General features: G+C 36.4%; 1 protein-coding gene across 13 annotated transcripts in view; it reads right to left on the bottom strand.

Annotated features, from left to right (window-relative positions):
• The window catches only part of EPB41 (erythrocyte membrane protein band 4.1), a 106,529-nt gene extending 95,064 nt beyond the window's left edge, over positions 1 to 11,465 (bottom strand). For 12 of the 13 annotated variants that reach the window (XM_044237606.1, XM_044237607.1, XM_044237602.1 and 9 more), the window contains exons 1-3: positions 10,995 to 11,465; positions 4,804 to 5,016; positions 2,220 to 2,324 (exon numbers count right to left, since the gene is read on the bottom strand). In XM_044237606.1, coding sequence (XP_044093541.1) covers positions 2,220 to 2,324; positions 4,804 to 5,016; positions 10,995 to 11,465 — 789 coding nt within the window. Of the gene's footprint in view, positions 1 to 2,219; positions 2,325 to 4,803; positions 5,017 to 10,994 lie in introns of those variants that run through there. The other variant, XM_044237613.1, reaches the window with a different exon arrangement.
• Positions 11,466 to 13,690: the final 2,225 nt, after the last annotated feature.

The raw sequence follows: 13,690 nt of genomic DNA, 5'->3' as shown, positions 1-13,690 counted from the left end.
ATACAGAACAGTTCATTACCTCTGACCATGTTCCTGTTGGATATCCTATAAGAACATGGACGCTACTACAAACCTAACAAATGCCTTGAATATGATAAGCCCTATATTTCCCAGGATTCACTTGCCCAATGACTTCCCCAAAAGGCGCCCTTAGCAACTATAAGGAAGTTGAAACTAAATTATGATTCTAAAACAACAGCTTTTCTCTTCTAGAAATATTTTATTGAAGAAGGATAAGAATGCCATTTTTTACACAGCCGGGTTTATACTTTGCTATTCAGCTTTTATATTAGCCACTTTTAATATCACTTTACACATAAATATTTAAATGAATATAAATAAAGGAATTAAATATTTGCTTATAAAGGTTTTGAAAAGTATTATAAAGAAAATAAAACCTGCTGACAGGACAAGTATGATGGCACCAACAATAGTGAAAAGTTATCAATGCAACTGAAAGTTTTTGTAGCAATGTGGGCCCTAGAAGCTCACCTTCAAGGGAAAAGAATTTCCTCTCCTGAATGTCTAGATGAATGTGTTAGCTTCTCAAAATTTAACTATGTGTGGTTCATAGAAATTATTTCCCGTTATATTAAGTAAGTACTCAGTGATTTTATCAACATGCCAAATTCAATCATTCCCAATTATTCTCAGATCAACCTTGGATTTTTCTTTCTCTTTTCTTTATTTTATTTATTAATTTTTTTTGCACCTATAGTGTAAAAACACTGAACTTTAACTCACTGAGCTTAAATAACATAAAATACTTTTCAGAGTATTTTCCTTGATTCATTGGAGAATTTCTGAGCTCACAGCTCCTGAATGTTCTTCACTGCAGTTTGGGGGATATTGTTCTGTTTTTTAATTACCTTCAATCTTCCTTTATTAATAAAACTTAGAGGCTTCAGTACAAGTTGGTTTTAGCCTTTAAGGACAAAGATTAAGTCCTTAAAGAATAATATTAACCTACTGCTGGTAGACAGTTCTTCTGCTTGAACCAACAGTCACTCACATAGAAGGACAAACTATTGTAAACTACTAGGTAACTACTAGTATATTTTACAAATAGAGTTCATTTAGGCAAAGGGAAATTCCATGTCTTCTAGCTTGCATTCTCTAACTCAAAAAATCCAAACTACAGAGTCTACGGTTGTTAAAGGCTGATGCCCCTCAACTTTTCTTAATAAATTTAGAAAAGAAACAACAAATTTAGAAAGCATCAACAAAACCAATTCAGATTCATCTCTTTCTCTGTTCCTCACTTCCTATGTTTAGCCAGGCTCCTAGTTTCTCCAACGCCATTCTCTTAATTCTAGGCCTTTTTATAAGCCATTCTTTTTCCACATCACTTGCCCATTTAATCCTTCAGTTCTCGGCTCAAGCGTCGCTTCCCCAGAAAAGACTTCCCTGGCCATACCCTGTCATAACATCTTGTATTTCCTCTTGTGTAACACTCATCATGCTAAACTCCAAGTTCCAAAGGGCTGGGACCATGTCTATCTTATCCATAGCCCTATCCATATCATTTAGGATAGCATCTGCAAAGACTTGTTAAGCTGCACTAAAGTTTTTATCACTAGATTTTAAGCTAAATATTTATAATTTTCAGTAAATTGGCTTAGGAAATAATTCAAATTTTCTGAAGTAAATACCTAACTTTTAACCTTTCCTTCTTCTTCCATGTTCTCACACTTTCTTTTACTTCTTTCAAAAGTTAACTACCGGTTTCCCTTGGGCTAGAAGAAAATGTCAGATTCATTGTAGGACTGTTTCAATAATATATTTCAAATTATACATTTCAAATTATAATATGTTTCAAACAATAATATGTTTCAAATTATAACTATATATCATAATTATCTTATAATTATAATTTTGATAATCATCCATTCAACAAGTATTTATTAGGAACCTATAAGATACAATATTAATTACATAATATATATATGAAGTTATTGGTATCTACTTGCTAATCAGGACATTGTAGCTCTGTACTTGCCCTGTCCTTTAAAAAGATAGTACAGTAGATACTCTCTCTCAATGATGAAAGAACACATCAGCAATGGTCTTTTCTTAAAAATGTTCTAGAGGGAAAATCTGAGAAACAAGAATAGGCAAGAATAATTCTTAAATACATTGCATCTTGGAGAGGCAGGCATAAATACACTTAACAACAATAAAAGAATTTAAACAAGTATTTTGACAGACAGTCTCCTCACCTTAGAGTTTGCATTATCCCAAATGGCTAGACCAAAGTAGTCCTCTTCCAAAAGATTGAGGTGCTCACACACTCGTTTAAGCAAATCTTGCCCCTTTGCATGTTTCTGCAAAGACAAACATATTCTGAGGTTTCCTCTTATTCCTGTGTTTATCATCAAATAAAATAAAATGTCACTTCCCAATTCCCTCTTTTATCCTTGGTTACCACCACTTTTCAGATGGTTTATACAGTAGATGTAGAACAATATGGGTTATAAAAATCCTGTTTCTTAATTTATCATCTTAAATATGCAACACACTTATAGTGGCTTGGAAATAGTGCTAGAATTAAAGGCAAAATTTTACCTTCCCTTCATCAACCATTCCCGGCCTCCATCTTAAACATCACAATCTTTATTTTTGGTGCAGTGCTTCCTGAAGCTTGCTATGGGCTGCTGTCGACATGACCACCTAAATTCACTGACTCTAATGTCAACACTGAGAGTTAATTTTGACTATGGAAATCATTCAGACTTGCAGCCGTTCTCAGTTCAAATGTCCCAAGAGAATGAGCTATGTCTCAGCTCCTTGCAGAAAAACGCATGAAGTCTAGATACCCTACAGACATTACCATTTGCGGTGGCTTTTTTAGTTGTGCTATGAATCGTTTTCTTAAGGTTTCTTTACCTAGAAAATAAAACCACTGCCAAATTTGGGTACTAATATTCCTACTTAGCCTGACTTAGAGGCTAAAATAGGACAGTCAAAAGTCCTGGCTCCTCCATTTACAACCTAGATCCATTCTATTAATAATTCTGAATATTAGCTTTCTTATATGTAAAACTGTAAGATTATTTATATCTATCCTACCTAATGGAATTGTTGAAAAAAAATCAAACACGCTAATGATCTCTGAGAAATATATTTTTTAAAATACTTCAAAAAAGTTAGAAATCATTTTTGACACATACACATCCTCTCCATGAGCAGAGTTATTTTTAATGACTTAATAATTCATATAGCTATTAATTCATTTTCAGACTTAACTCATCTATTGTAATCATTTTCTTAATTTTTTTCTCTCTTATGTTTTCACTCCAAATGACAGAATTGATTTGGGGAGTCTTCATGTACAGGTCCCTACTCCCTTATTTATAATTCCAAAGTCCAGAAGCTCTAAAAAGTAAAATTTTAGGCTTTTCGGGTCGGGGGGGTAGATTCCAAAGTTCATTTGAAGGCAAATTCTGACCTGAGCTATTACGAGGCTACTTATGGTCTTTCTGTACCTGTCTTAGAATGAATCCTGGTACTGCCACACACCCTGCTGTGTGTGTTATGAAATATGCAGCCAAAGTATTTACTGCCTTTCTAAAACCAAAGTATTTTGAATTCTGAAACATATCTGCCCCCAAATGTTTCAGGTATAAAGAACCCAGATCTGGACATTGGTCCAAATGGGAAGAATGTGTGAAATAGCTTTTCCCATCTCTCAATTAGGTAGTGGAGAGAAGCAGAAAGAACAGACCACAGGTCCTTTGTTAACAGGATAGCAGCTATTTTCAAAGTGCAATACTGCATTTTTCTTGATTTCTTTTTTAAAATTTGGAGAGGGAATGTCTATTGATAGATATAGGGTGATATTTTAGACTATTACTGCTTTGATAGATTTGCATTTGCATATAAATAATTCAATTCATAATTAATTACCTAAAATACAAATATATGTGAATTATATATGTTTTATCAATAAAGGCTATTATTGGGTGCCTGGGTGGCTCAGTGGGTTAAGCCGCTGCCTTCGGCTCAGGTCATGATCTCAGGGTCCTGGGATCGAGTCCCACATCGGGCTCTCTGCTCAGCAGGGAGACTGCTTCCCCTCCTCTCTCTCTGCCTGCCTCTCTTCCTACTTGTGATCTCTCTATGTCAAAAAAAAAAAAAAAAGGCTATTATTAGTAATAATCACATTGTTTAATATCAATCATATCATAACTGATAATTACTGCTCCAGTTAAAAAAATGATTAGTAGATTTTTAGGGATTTTAACTTGTCTTGAAGGAGCAAAAAATAACCAAGTGACACATTTTTATTCAATCCTGACTCGATCACTTATTTTTTCAGAAAACAATAAAGTATTCTAAAAAATGGCATTACTTGACTTAAATTTTTTATATCCTATTTCATAGTGCTAAAGAAATGGATTGAATAAACCAGGGCTTATTACAGTTTAGATCTGGGACAGCAGAAATGACCACCCAGTAACTTTTTCACAAATATAATTATGAGGATAGCTAGACTTAATATCAGAAATTAAGGCTACCTGGGAAATCTAGTCATGGCAGGTCACTCTATAAATAATAACCAATTGTTTTTAAACAAAATTGTTTTGGATTATAAAAGTAACACATGCTTGATTCACAAGTTTTGGCAGATACAGACAAAACTGGAGAAGAAAGTAAGGCTCAGTAATAATCATTCCAGACCTCCACTTCCAGAAAATCCCTATTAACATTTCAGTCCCTGGAAGTAGTCACTAGAACTACTTACTCAACCCTACATTAATGAATTTGTATGAATTATGACTATGGAAATTAAAATGCACTCACGTCTACAACACATTCATAAACTGTGTCATCCAACAAAGAAACCTTGCAATGCATGTTTCTGTGTCTTCTGATGGATTTCTGGGAAGCTTTTAATTCTCTTTCTGCTTTTGACTCAGGACTTTCTTCTTTTACTTCTATTTTAGAGCACTCTTGAAGGTCTCCTCCTTCCTTAGTTTCAAAGTCTGGATCTTCTCTGTGTTCTTCCTGAGCGGGCTGCATATCCATGACACCAAGTCAGTAATAAAGACATTTCACAAAATATGCTGTATACATTTTAATAACTATAATAATGCTACCAATGAATGTGGTGAATTAGAAAAACTATTAAAACAAATATGTGATACTAAGACTAAATAAATTATCTATAAAAGATATTATGAGGGGCACCTGGGTGGCTCAGTCATTAAGTGGCTGCCTTCGGCTCAGGTCATGATCCCAGAGTCCTGTGATCAAGCCCCGCATCTGGCTCCCTGCTCAGAGGGAAGCCTGCTTCTCCCTCACCCACTCCCGCTGCTTCTGTTCCCTTTCTCACTAGGTCTCTGTCAAACAAATAAATAAAATCTTAAAAAAAAAAAAAGATATTATGAACTCCTAAAAGATCTATACACTATGCTATCCTCAAAACTTCTCAGGTAGAATCCATCTTTCAAATCAACAAATGAAGTTCTCAGGCAAACTATAGGACACCAATATATGGCTCTCAGCATTATATATTTCCTGACTATACCATTATATATATTTTAAATATTTTATTTATTTATTTTTCAGAGAGAGAAAGAGCACAAGCATGGAGAACAGAAGGCGGACAGAGAAGCAGGCTCCCCACTAAGCAAGGAGCCCCATGCAGGACTCAATCCCAAGATCCTGGGATGGTAACCTGAGCCGAAGGCAGACACCTAACTGACTGAGCCACTCAGGCATCCCACCATTATATATTATTAAAGTTTATCAAAACCTTACCATCTCTGCCCTATGCTCCACAATTTTAGCAAGGTACCTTTATGAAGTATAAAATGAGATGTGATTTATCACATATTCTAAATCTTATGAACGGCTAAGAGAGAGTCTTAGAACCAATTTTAGAGCATAAAACAACATATAAACTAGGCTAACAAATGTAACTACCAGTAACTCCTTTCTACCTTTTATCAATCATGCCCAATGGGAAGAAGATTCTAAGAAGCAAGAGACATTGAAATCTGGGTTTCCTAAAGTTATCATGAAGTCATCGCAAAGTTTTACAGGTAGGTGAAACAACATTTTGACACATACTCTCTTACTTCCAACATAATAAAACTGCTGAAAGATTCTTAACTAAACCTCATTAATTCTTTTCTTTCAGAATATAGGGTTGACATAAAGGAAAAAGGACTTATTTAGCTCCTGAATTAGATATTGGAGGTGGTCTAAAAGGCTCCTTCCCATCCTTTGTGACCCTTTTATTTTATTATTTTTTTAAAGATTATTTATTTATTTATTTATTTGACAGACAGAGATCACAGGTAGGCAGAGAGGCAGGCAGAGAGAGAGGGAGGAAGCAGGCTCCCCGCCAAGCAGAGAGCCCGATGCGGGGCTCGATCCCAGGACCCTAAGACCATGACCCGAGCTGAAAGCAGAGGCTTTAACCCACTGAGCCACCCAGGCACCCCCTTTGTGACCCTTTTAAATGTGACCTCTTCAAGGAGTCCTTCAACTGGCTATCTTACCTATCATATCCCCAGTCTGCTATTCATGTCAGTACCCTGTTTATTGCTTTCTTAAAATTTCTTTTAATAAATAATTACTTTGTATTTACTAATTTTTTGTCTCTTCCATTAGACTATAAAATGTCATCAAGAGTAGGGATTATGATTGTTTTATAACAACAACAACAACACTATATTACAATTAAAATCGATCAGTTACTATTCTAAAAGCATTATTTATAGGAACTCACTTTATCCTCATTATATCCTACACCTCAAACTAATATAACACTGCATGTTAACTACATTGGAATTAAAAATTTTTAAAAAGAAATTAAGTTTATGATATGAAAAAAGTAAAAACAACCCAATTGCAAAAAAAAAAAATAGGTGAAGGGGATCAAGAATACTTATTATGATGAGCACTGAGTAATGTATAGAATTGTTAGCTCACTATACTATACATCAGAAATTGATATAACACTGTATGTTGACGATACTGGAATTAAAATTAAAAAACAAAAAAGAAAAGAGAGAAAGAAACTGAAGCCCGAGAAGTTAAACTCGTCCAGCATCATTCAGTTAAAAAGTTACATACCGGTCTGCCTCCAGAATTCATGATCTTAAACCTCTTTGTCATATTATACCAATTATATCCAGCTTAGGGTCTGGCACACATAGTAGGTTTTTAATAAATATGTGTTGAATGAATAAATAAACATTAAAAACTGACATGGCTTCTGAAAAATCCAAGGTACCAGACATAAAGACTGGTACAGTCTTATGATGCAAACTTACTTTTAAAAAATCTGGATAGAAAAGGACCACTTGAGTGAAACTCAATCACACATATAAAAATACGGTTAAACAAATAAACCCTTACCTACAAGGTTCTGATCCACAAGGTTTTGATTATAATTACTGGCTTCTAAAAAGCCCCAAATAGTTTTCTCCTTTACACAGTATCTCTCTGGGGCGCCTGGGTGGCTCAGTGGGTTAAGCCTCTGCCTTTGGCTCAGGTCATGATCTCAGGGTCCTGGGATCGACCCCCAAGCCTGCTTCCACCCCTCTCTCTCTGCCTGCCTCTCTGACTACTTGTGATCTCTGTTTGTCAAGTAAATAAATAAAATCTTTTAAAAATAAATAAACAGTATCTCCTTGAGAGTTATTAACAGTACTATTTTCTTTCTCTTTATGTATAAATACCTGCATACAATCTATCACAATTCTGATTTAATAAAGTTTCAGTGAATGAAACTTCAGTTAAATCTAAAATTAACTTTGTCCACCATCTGTTTCAGCTTCAGTACAAATGTTATGATCTTTAGATAAAACAGACCAGCCCTGATTCAAATGCTAACTAAAACAAAATATGGATTTTTTTTCCCTACATAAAGCAGAGGAGAAAAAAGGCAGTTAAAAACTTCCTCAAAGGGGACGCCTGGGTGGCTCAGTTGGTTGGACGACTGCCTTCGGCTCAGGTCATGATCCCGGAGTCCTGGGATCGAGTCCCGCATCGGGCTCCCGGCTCCACGGGGAGTCTGCTTCTCCCTCTGACCTTCTCCTCGCTCATGCTCTCTCTCACTGTCTCTCTCTCAAATAAATAAATAAAATCTTTAAAAAAAAAAAAAAACTTCCTCAAAGTACAAGGCTTCCTGAAAGATAATGTAATTTAACTCTTTTGGTATTTCTAAAATTAAATTAAATTAATGATATTAAAATACATAAGGTTTCTTTGCCTTTACTGTTCATGTTAAGTAGGAATAACTAACATTTAATGAGTGGCAGGCAATGTCTTGAGACCCTTCCGTGTTTATCCTTTTAATCCTCTAATAGCCAAAGGAGGTGAATTTTATTCTCATTGCACAAGAGGAGGAAACTGATAAAGCAAAAGTGTCACTCGGCTATGATCTTCTAGATCGATTTCATAGCTTGCAGCTTTATTTATTGGTTTTTAAAGACTGTATTTATTTATTTGGCAGAGAGAGAGAGCGCACAAGTAGGCAGAGTGGCAGGCAGAGGGAGAGGGAGAAGCGGGCTCCCTGCTAAGCAGGGAACCCAATACTCAATCCCAACACTCTGGGATTATGACCTGAATCAAAGACAGACACTTAACTGAATAAGACACTTAGGCACCCCATATATGCATGTTTACTATTACATTATACAGTAAATATTCTTTTCAACTTTGTTTCACAAATAGCAAGTAGGTAACTACAACTTTATCTTAAATTTTACTGTTAGCACTTTTTATATACAAGTAGTATTTCTAGAAATACACGTAATATTTTTAGAAAAATCTAATTAAACTGTGTAGCCCAAACCTGAGACGTATACCAAAAACATACAGGATTTATATTTTTAACAATACAAATAAGCATGCTCACATGCTTCAAAAATAAAAACCCCTTTAAAATAGCTTTTAATTGGGACGCCTGGGTGGCTCAGTGGGTTGACCCGCTGCCTTCGGCTCGGGTCATGATCCCAGGGTCTGGGATGGAGTCCTGCATCAGGATCCTTGCTCAGTGGGGAGCCTGCTTCTCTCTCTGCCTCTGCCTGCCGCTCTGCTCCTTGTGTTCTCCTGCACTCTCTCTCTCTCTCTCTCTGACAAATAAATAAATAAATAAATAAAATCTTTTTTAAAAAATAGCTTTTAATTTGTTTTAAGGCTAAAAACAAATGGGATTCCTAGAAAATAGTTTCAGTTATACTACTAATACCTTCGAATATTTTTTTGGACAGATAAATTCACAACCCATGTTTAGTATGTGCTATATATGTACTTGTTAAATTTTAATGTGCATCAAATTACCCAATAATCTTTGTTAAAATACAGATTCTGATTCAGCAAGTCTGGAGTAGAGCCCGAGATTCTGCATTTCCAACAAGCTCCAATGCTGCTAACCCAATGATCACTCTTTAATAGCAAAGCATAACTGTGACACAATTAAGGCCCCAAACTACTGTATATTACAGTAGTAGGTGATATATCAAAGGTGATATAAAGGGCTAGCCTTCCTTATCTATAACTAACATTCTGGTAATATGATCTGGTTGGAGAAAACAGTAACAATAAGGGTGCCTGGGTGGCTCAGCGGATTAAGCCTCTGCCTTGGCTCAGGTCATGATCCCAGGGTCCTCGGATCAAGCCCCACATCAGGCTCTCTGCTCAGCGGGGGGCCTGCTTCCTTCTCTCTCTGCCTACCTCTCTGCCTACTTCTGGTTTGTCAAATAAATAAATAAAATCTTAAAAAAAAAAACAAAACAGTAACAATAAGGCAGGCATGGCTCAAACATAGCACATACCTCTGGATAGCTTGACTCTACTACATAGCTTTCTTGAGGACTTTCATAAAAGGACCACATTTGCAGATAAACTGTCCCACTCCTAAGAATTCCAACAAAATGAACTTTAAACCACCTCACCTTTTCCCACCTCTCATTAAAAATCTTGGACTTGCAGAATAGCTAAAATTAGCAAGTCAGGTGTTGGTGAGGATGCACAGAAAGGGGAACCCTCCTACACTGTTGGTAGGAATGCAAGCTGGTGCAGCCACTCTGGAAAACAGCATGGAAGGTCCTCAAAAAGTTGAAAACAGAGTTACCCTATGACCCAGAAATCGCATTACTGGTTATTTACACTAAAGATACAAATGTCGTGATCCGAAGGGGCATGTGCACCCAAATGTTTATAGCAGCAATGTCCACAAAAGCCAAACTATGGAAAGAACCTAGATGTCCATCAACAGATGAGTGGATAAAGAAGATGTGGCATACATATATACGATGGAATACTATGCAACCATCAAAAGAAATGAAATCTTGCCATTTGCAATGACGTGGGTGGAACTAGAGAGTATTATGCTAAGCAAAGTAAGTCAGTCAGAGAAAGACAATTATCATATGATCTCTCTGATATGAGGAACTTGGGACACAGGGCAGAGGGTCATGGGGGGTAGGGAGTCAAAAATGAAACAAGATGGGACTTGGGAGGGAGACAAACCATAAAAGACTCTTAATCTCAGGAAACAAACTGAGGGTTGCTGGGGGGTTGGAGGGGTAGGGAGAGGGTGGCTGGGTGATGGACATTGGGGAGGGTATGTGCTATGGTGAGTGCTGCGAATTGTGTAAGACTAATGATTCACAGACCTGTACCCCTGAAGCAAATAATACATCATATGTTCATTAAAAAATCTTGGACTTGTTCTATTATCACAGCTAATTGATATATAGGCTGAATAAACCCATTTGATAAATACTTCTTTCATTTTGTTTTCTTTGCTCTATAAAATGTAAATATAAAAGTATAGAGTGCATCTTCTAAAAAGTCAAGTTTCCATTGATTACATTAATTTTTTCACAACAGAAATTCCAAAGCTTCATGTTATTTATTCTTATCAGTGCCTAAGTCAACTGGTTAGTAAGAAATAATGGCAAATGTTATTAAGTGAAAAATACAGTCAATACAGTCTTCATTATACACCTCCCTCATTCATACATCCTTACCTGTGTTTCTGCACTGCTTAATGAATGAAGATCCAAGGATGGGTCTGTTTTGAGTTCAGGTTCAGGAGCTGCAATTGGGGCTTTTAAAATGATCTCTTCATCAAGACTGGTTCCAAATTCTATCTCTTTCTGACCTTCTTCACATTTCTCTTTAGCTGACTCTACGTCTTTGCCTTCTTCCTCAGAAACCTGAGACTTGGGCCTTTTGAGAAATGAGGAGAACAGCCGTGACAGGCCCCTATTTTCTGATGTCCGCTCCTTGTTCTTGGTTAAGTCTTCATGTGTAGGAGTATCTCCATTAGATGTTTTCAGCTTCTGCTCACACTGATTATCTCCCTCAGCTGCCTCCTGAGAAGCCTCCTCAAGCTGAGTTTCTTGTTGGCCTGAATTTGTGGCTCCCTCACCTTCTTCCTTCTGTTGTTGGTGCTGCGAATTTTCAGCTTCCGCCACTAAACTCTTCTCTGTTGTCATGATGTTGCTATTAAAAAGAGAGGAGAACTCTTATAATCAAAACTGATTACTGTAGGCAAAACCTTAAATCATGCCAAGCGTGCCAAAATTAATATATTTAGGTATTTAATCACCCACAGACAGTACTCCAGTCCATTAAGCCTGAGACCATCAAATAAAGTACAAAAATATCTCACCTATACATCCCGAATAAATTATTAATGCTGTCACTTGCTAAATATATGCACATGAAGAAATTACCTTACCCCTGAGGCCAACTTAGTGAAATGCATATTTCAAATTCAATGCTCTGATTGTATATAGCAAATACCCTTTATCTTTCCTAAAAAGATCTTATGCTTTTTAGCATGCTTTGAGGGTATCAATCTAATAAAGGTGCAAAGTTTGCAGGAATTATTCTTGTAAACATCTCTATACCCCAAGAAATTATGAGATCAAAAAATCCCCAACTCTTTATTGTTCTATTTCTTTATATTTCTTAAAATGCACAGACTTCTCTACTAAGAACAGCAAATGAGAACTCTGATCATTTATCAGAAAATAATGTCAAGTATCTGATTAAAATAATCATCAAAAAATCCTTACATTTTCATAATACTAAATTACAGTCTCTTGCAGAAGTATCCTTCTTTAAGTTCCTTAAGACCTTTTTTCCTTCTGAATAATATGACTTTCCATGGTCAGCATTTTTTAAGAATAGACAGTGAAATTATTATGATAGAGAAAAATGTAAAAATAACAGAAAAATAAAGAAACAAAATGGAGAAGAGAGATTTAGGGGTGCCTGGCCACATCAGGGATGGGCTCAGTCTGTTAAGCATCTAACTTTGGCAGAGGTCTTGATCCCAGGATCCTGGGGTTGAACCCCACATTGGGCTCCCTCATCAGTGGGGAGTCTGCCCCTCCCTCTACTCCCAGCTTGTTCTCTCTCTTGCTATCTCTGTCTCTCTCTCAAATAAATAAATAAATAAATCTTAAAAAGAAAATAAAGTTTAGAGAAGACAGATTTAGAAAGCAAATGCTGAGTGCAAAGGAAAGAAGGCAGGCATGCTACAGAGCTCACATATTTCAAAACTGTTGGTTTCTAGCCTCTTGATCTCAAAATCCCAACATTATTAGTCAGGTCTCACAATCATAGCCAAAGAACACTGTCGCATCTAGTTTACTAAAGAATAACCAGGGGCACCTGGGGAGCTCAGTTGGTTAAGCGTCTCACTTCAACTCAGATCATGATCTCAGGGTCCTGGGATCAAGCCCCAGAGTTGGGCTCTGTGCTCAGCATGGAGTCTGCTTGTCCCTCTCCCTCTGCTCCTCCCCTTGCTCATGTTCTCTCTCTCTCTCTAAAATAAATACATAAAATCTTAAAGAAGAAGAAGAAGGAGAAGGAGGAGGAGGACAACCAACACACAAGAAACTTCTGTGATACCAGGAAATAAAGTTAACTATTAATGATCTTACACTTTGATTCAGTCCTATACTTAAAAGCACTCCACTCAAAAAGTAGCATTTAGGGAGGGAGACAAACCATAAGTGACTCTTAATCTCACGAAACAAACTGTGGGTTGCTGCGGGGAGGGGGGTTGGGAGAAGGGGGGTAGGGTTATGGACATTGGGGAGGGTATGTGCTTTTGGGTAAACTGGAAGGGGAGATGAACCATGAGAGACTATGGACTCTGAAAAACAATCTGAGGGGTTTGAAGTGGTGGGGGGTGGGAGGTTGGGGTACCAGGTGGTGGGTATTATAGAGGGCACAGCTTGCATGGAGCACTGGGTGTGGTGAAAAAATAATGAATACTGTTTTTCTGAAAATAAATAAATTGGAAAAAAAAGTAGCATTTAGGGTATGGTGAAAAAATAATGAATACTGTTTTTCTGAAAATAAATAAATTGGGAAAAAAACTAGCATTTACATTCTCTTCACATCTGCTTCACATTATTTAGATAAAGTAATTTTATTTGAATGTTCACAAATCAAATTAATGAGCTATATTTAGCTCATTACTTTCTCAGGCTCTTCGCACTTGCTGTTCTCTCTACCTATGATGCATTTCTCCTGGCAATTACTTTAAGCAATAAAAATATGAAAATATTTTAAGCAATAAAAAATTCAAAGCACATTTTCTATTCTCATTTACTAAGTCACAAAAATTACTCTGTGCTAATAAAATATGCAGTTCAGTCTTTATAAACACTACTTAAAAACATTTACCAACCAATCTACATTC

The sequence above is a fragment of the Neovison vison genome, chromosome 2, assembly GCF_020171115.1.
Source record: "Neovison vison isolate M4711 chromosome 2, ASM_NN_V1, whole genome shotgun sequence".
NCBI lineage: Eukaryota > Metazoa > Chordata > Mammalia > Carnivora > Mustelidae > Neogale > Neogale vison.
The sequence above is the reverse complement of the archived record's forward strand: the minus strand, read 5'-3'. Positions and strand labels throughout refer to the sequence as shown.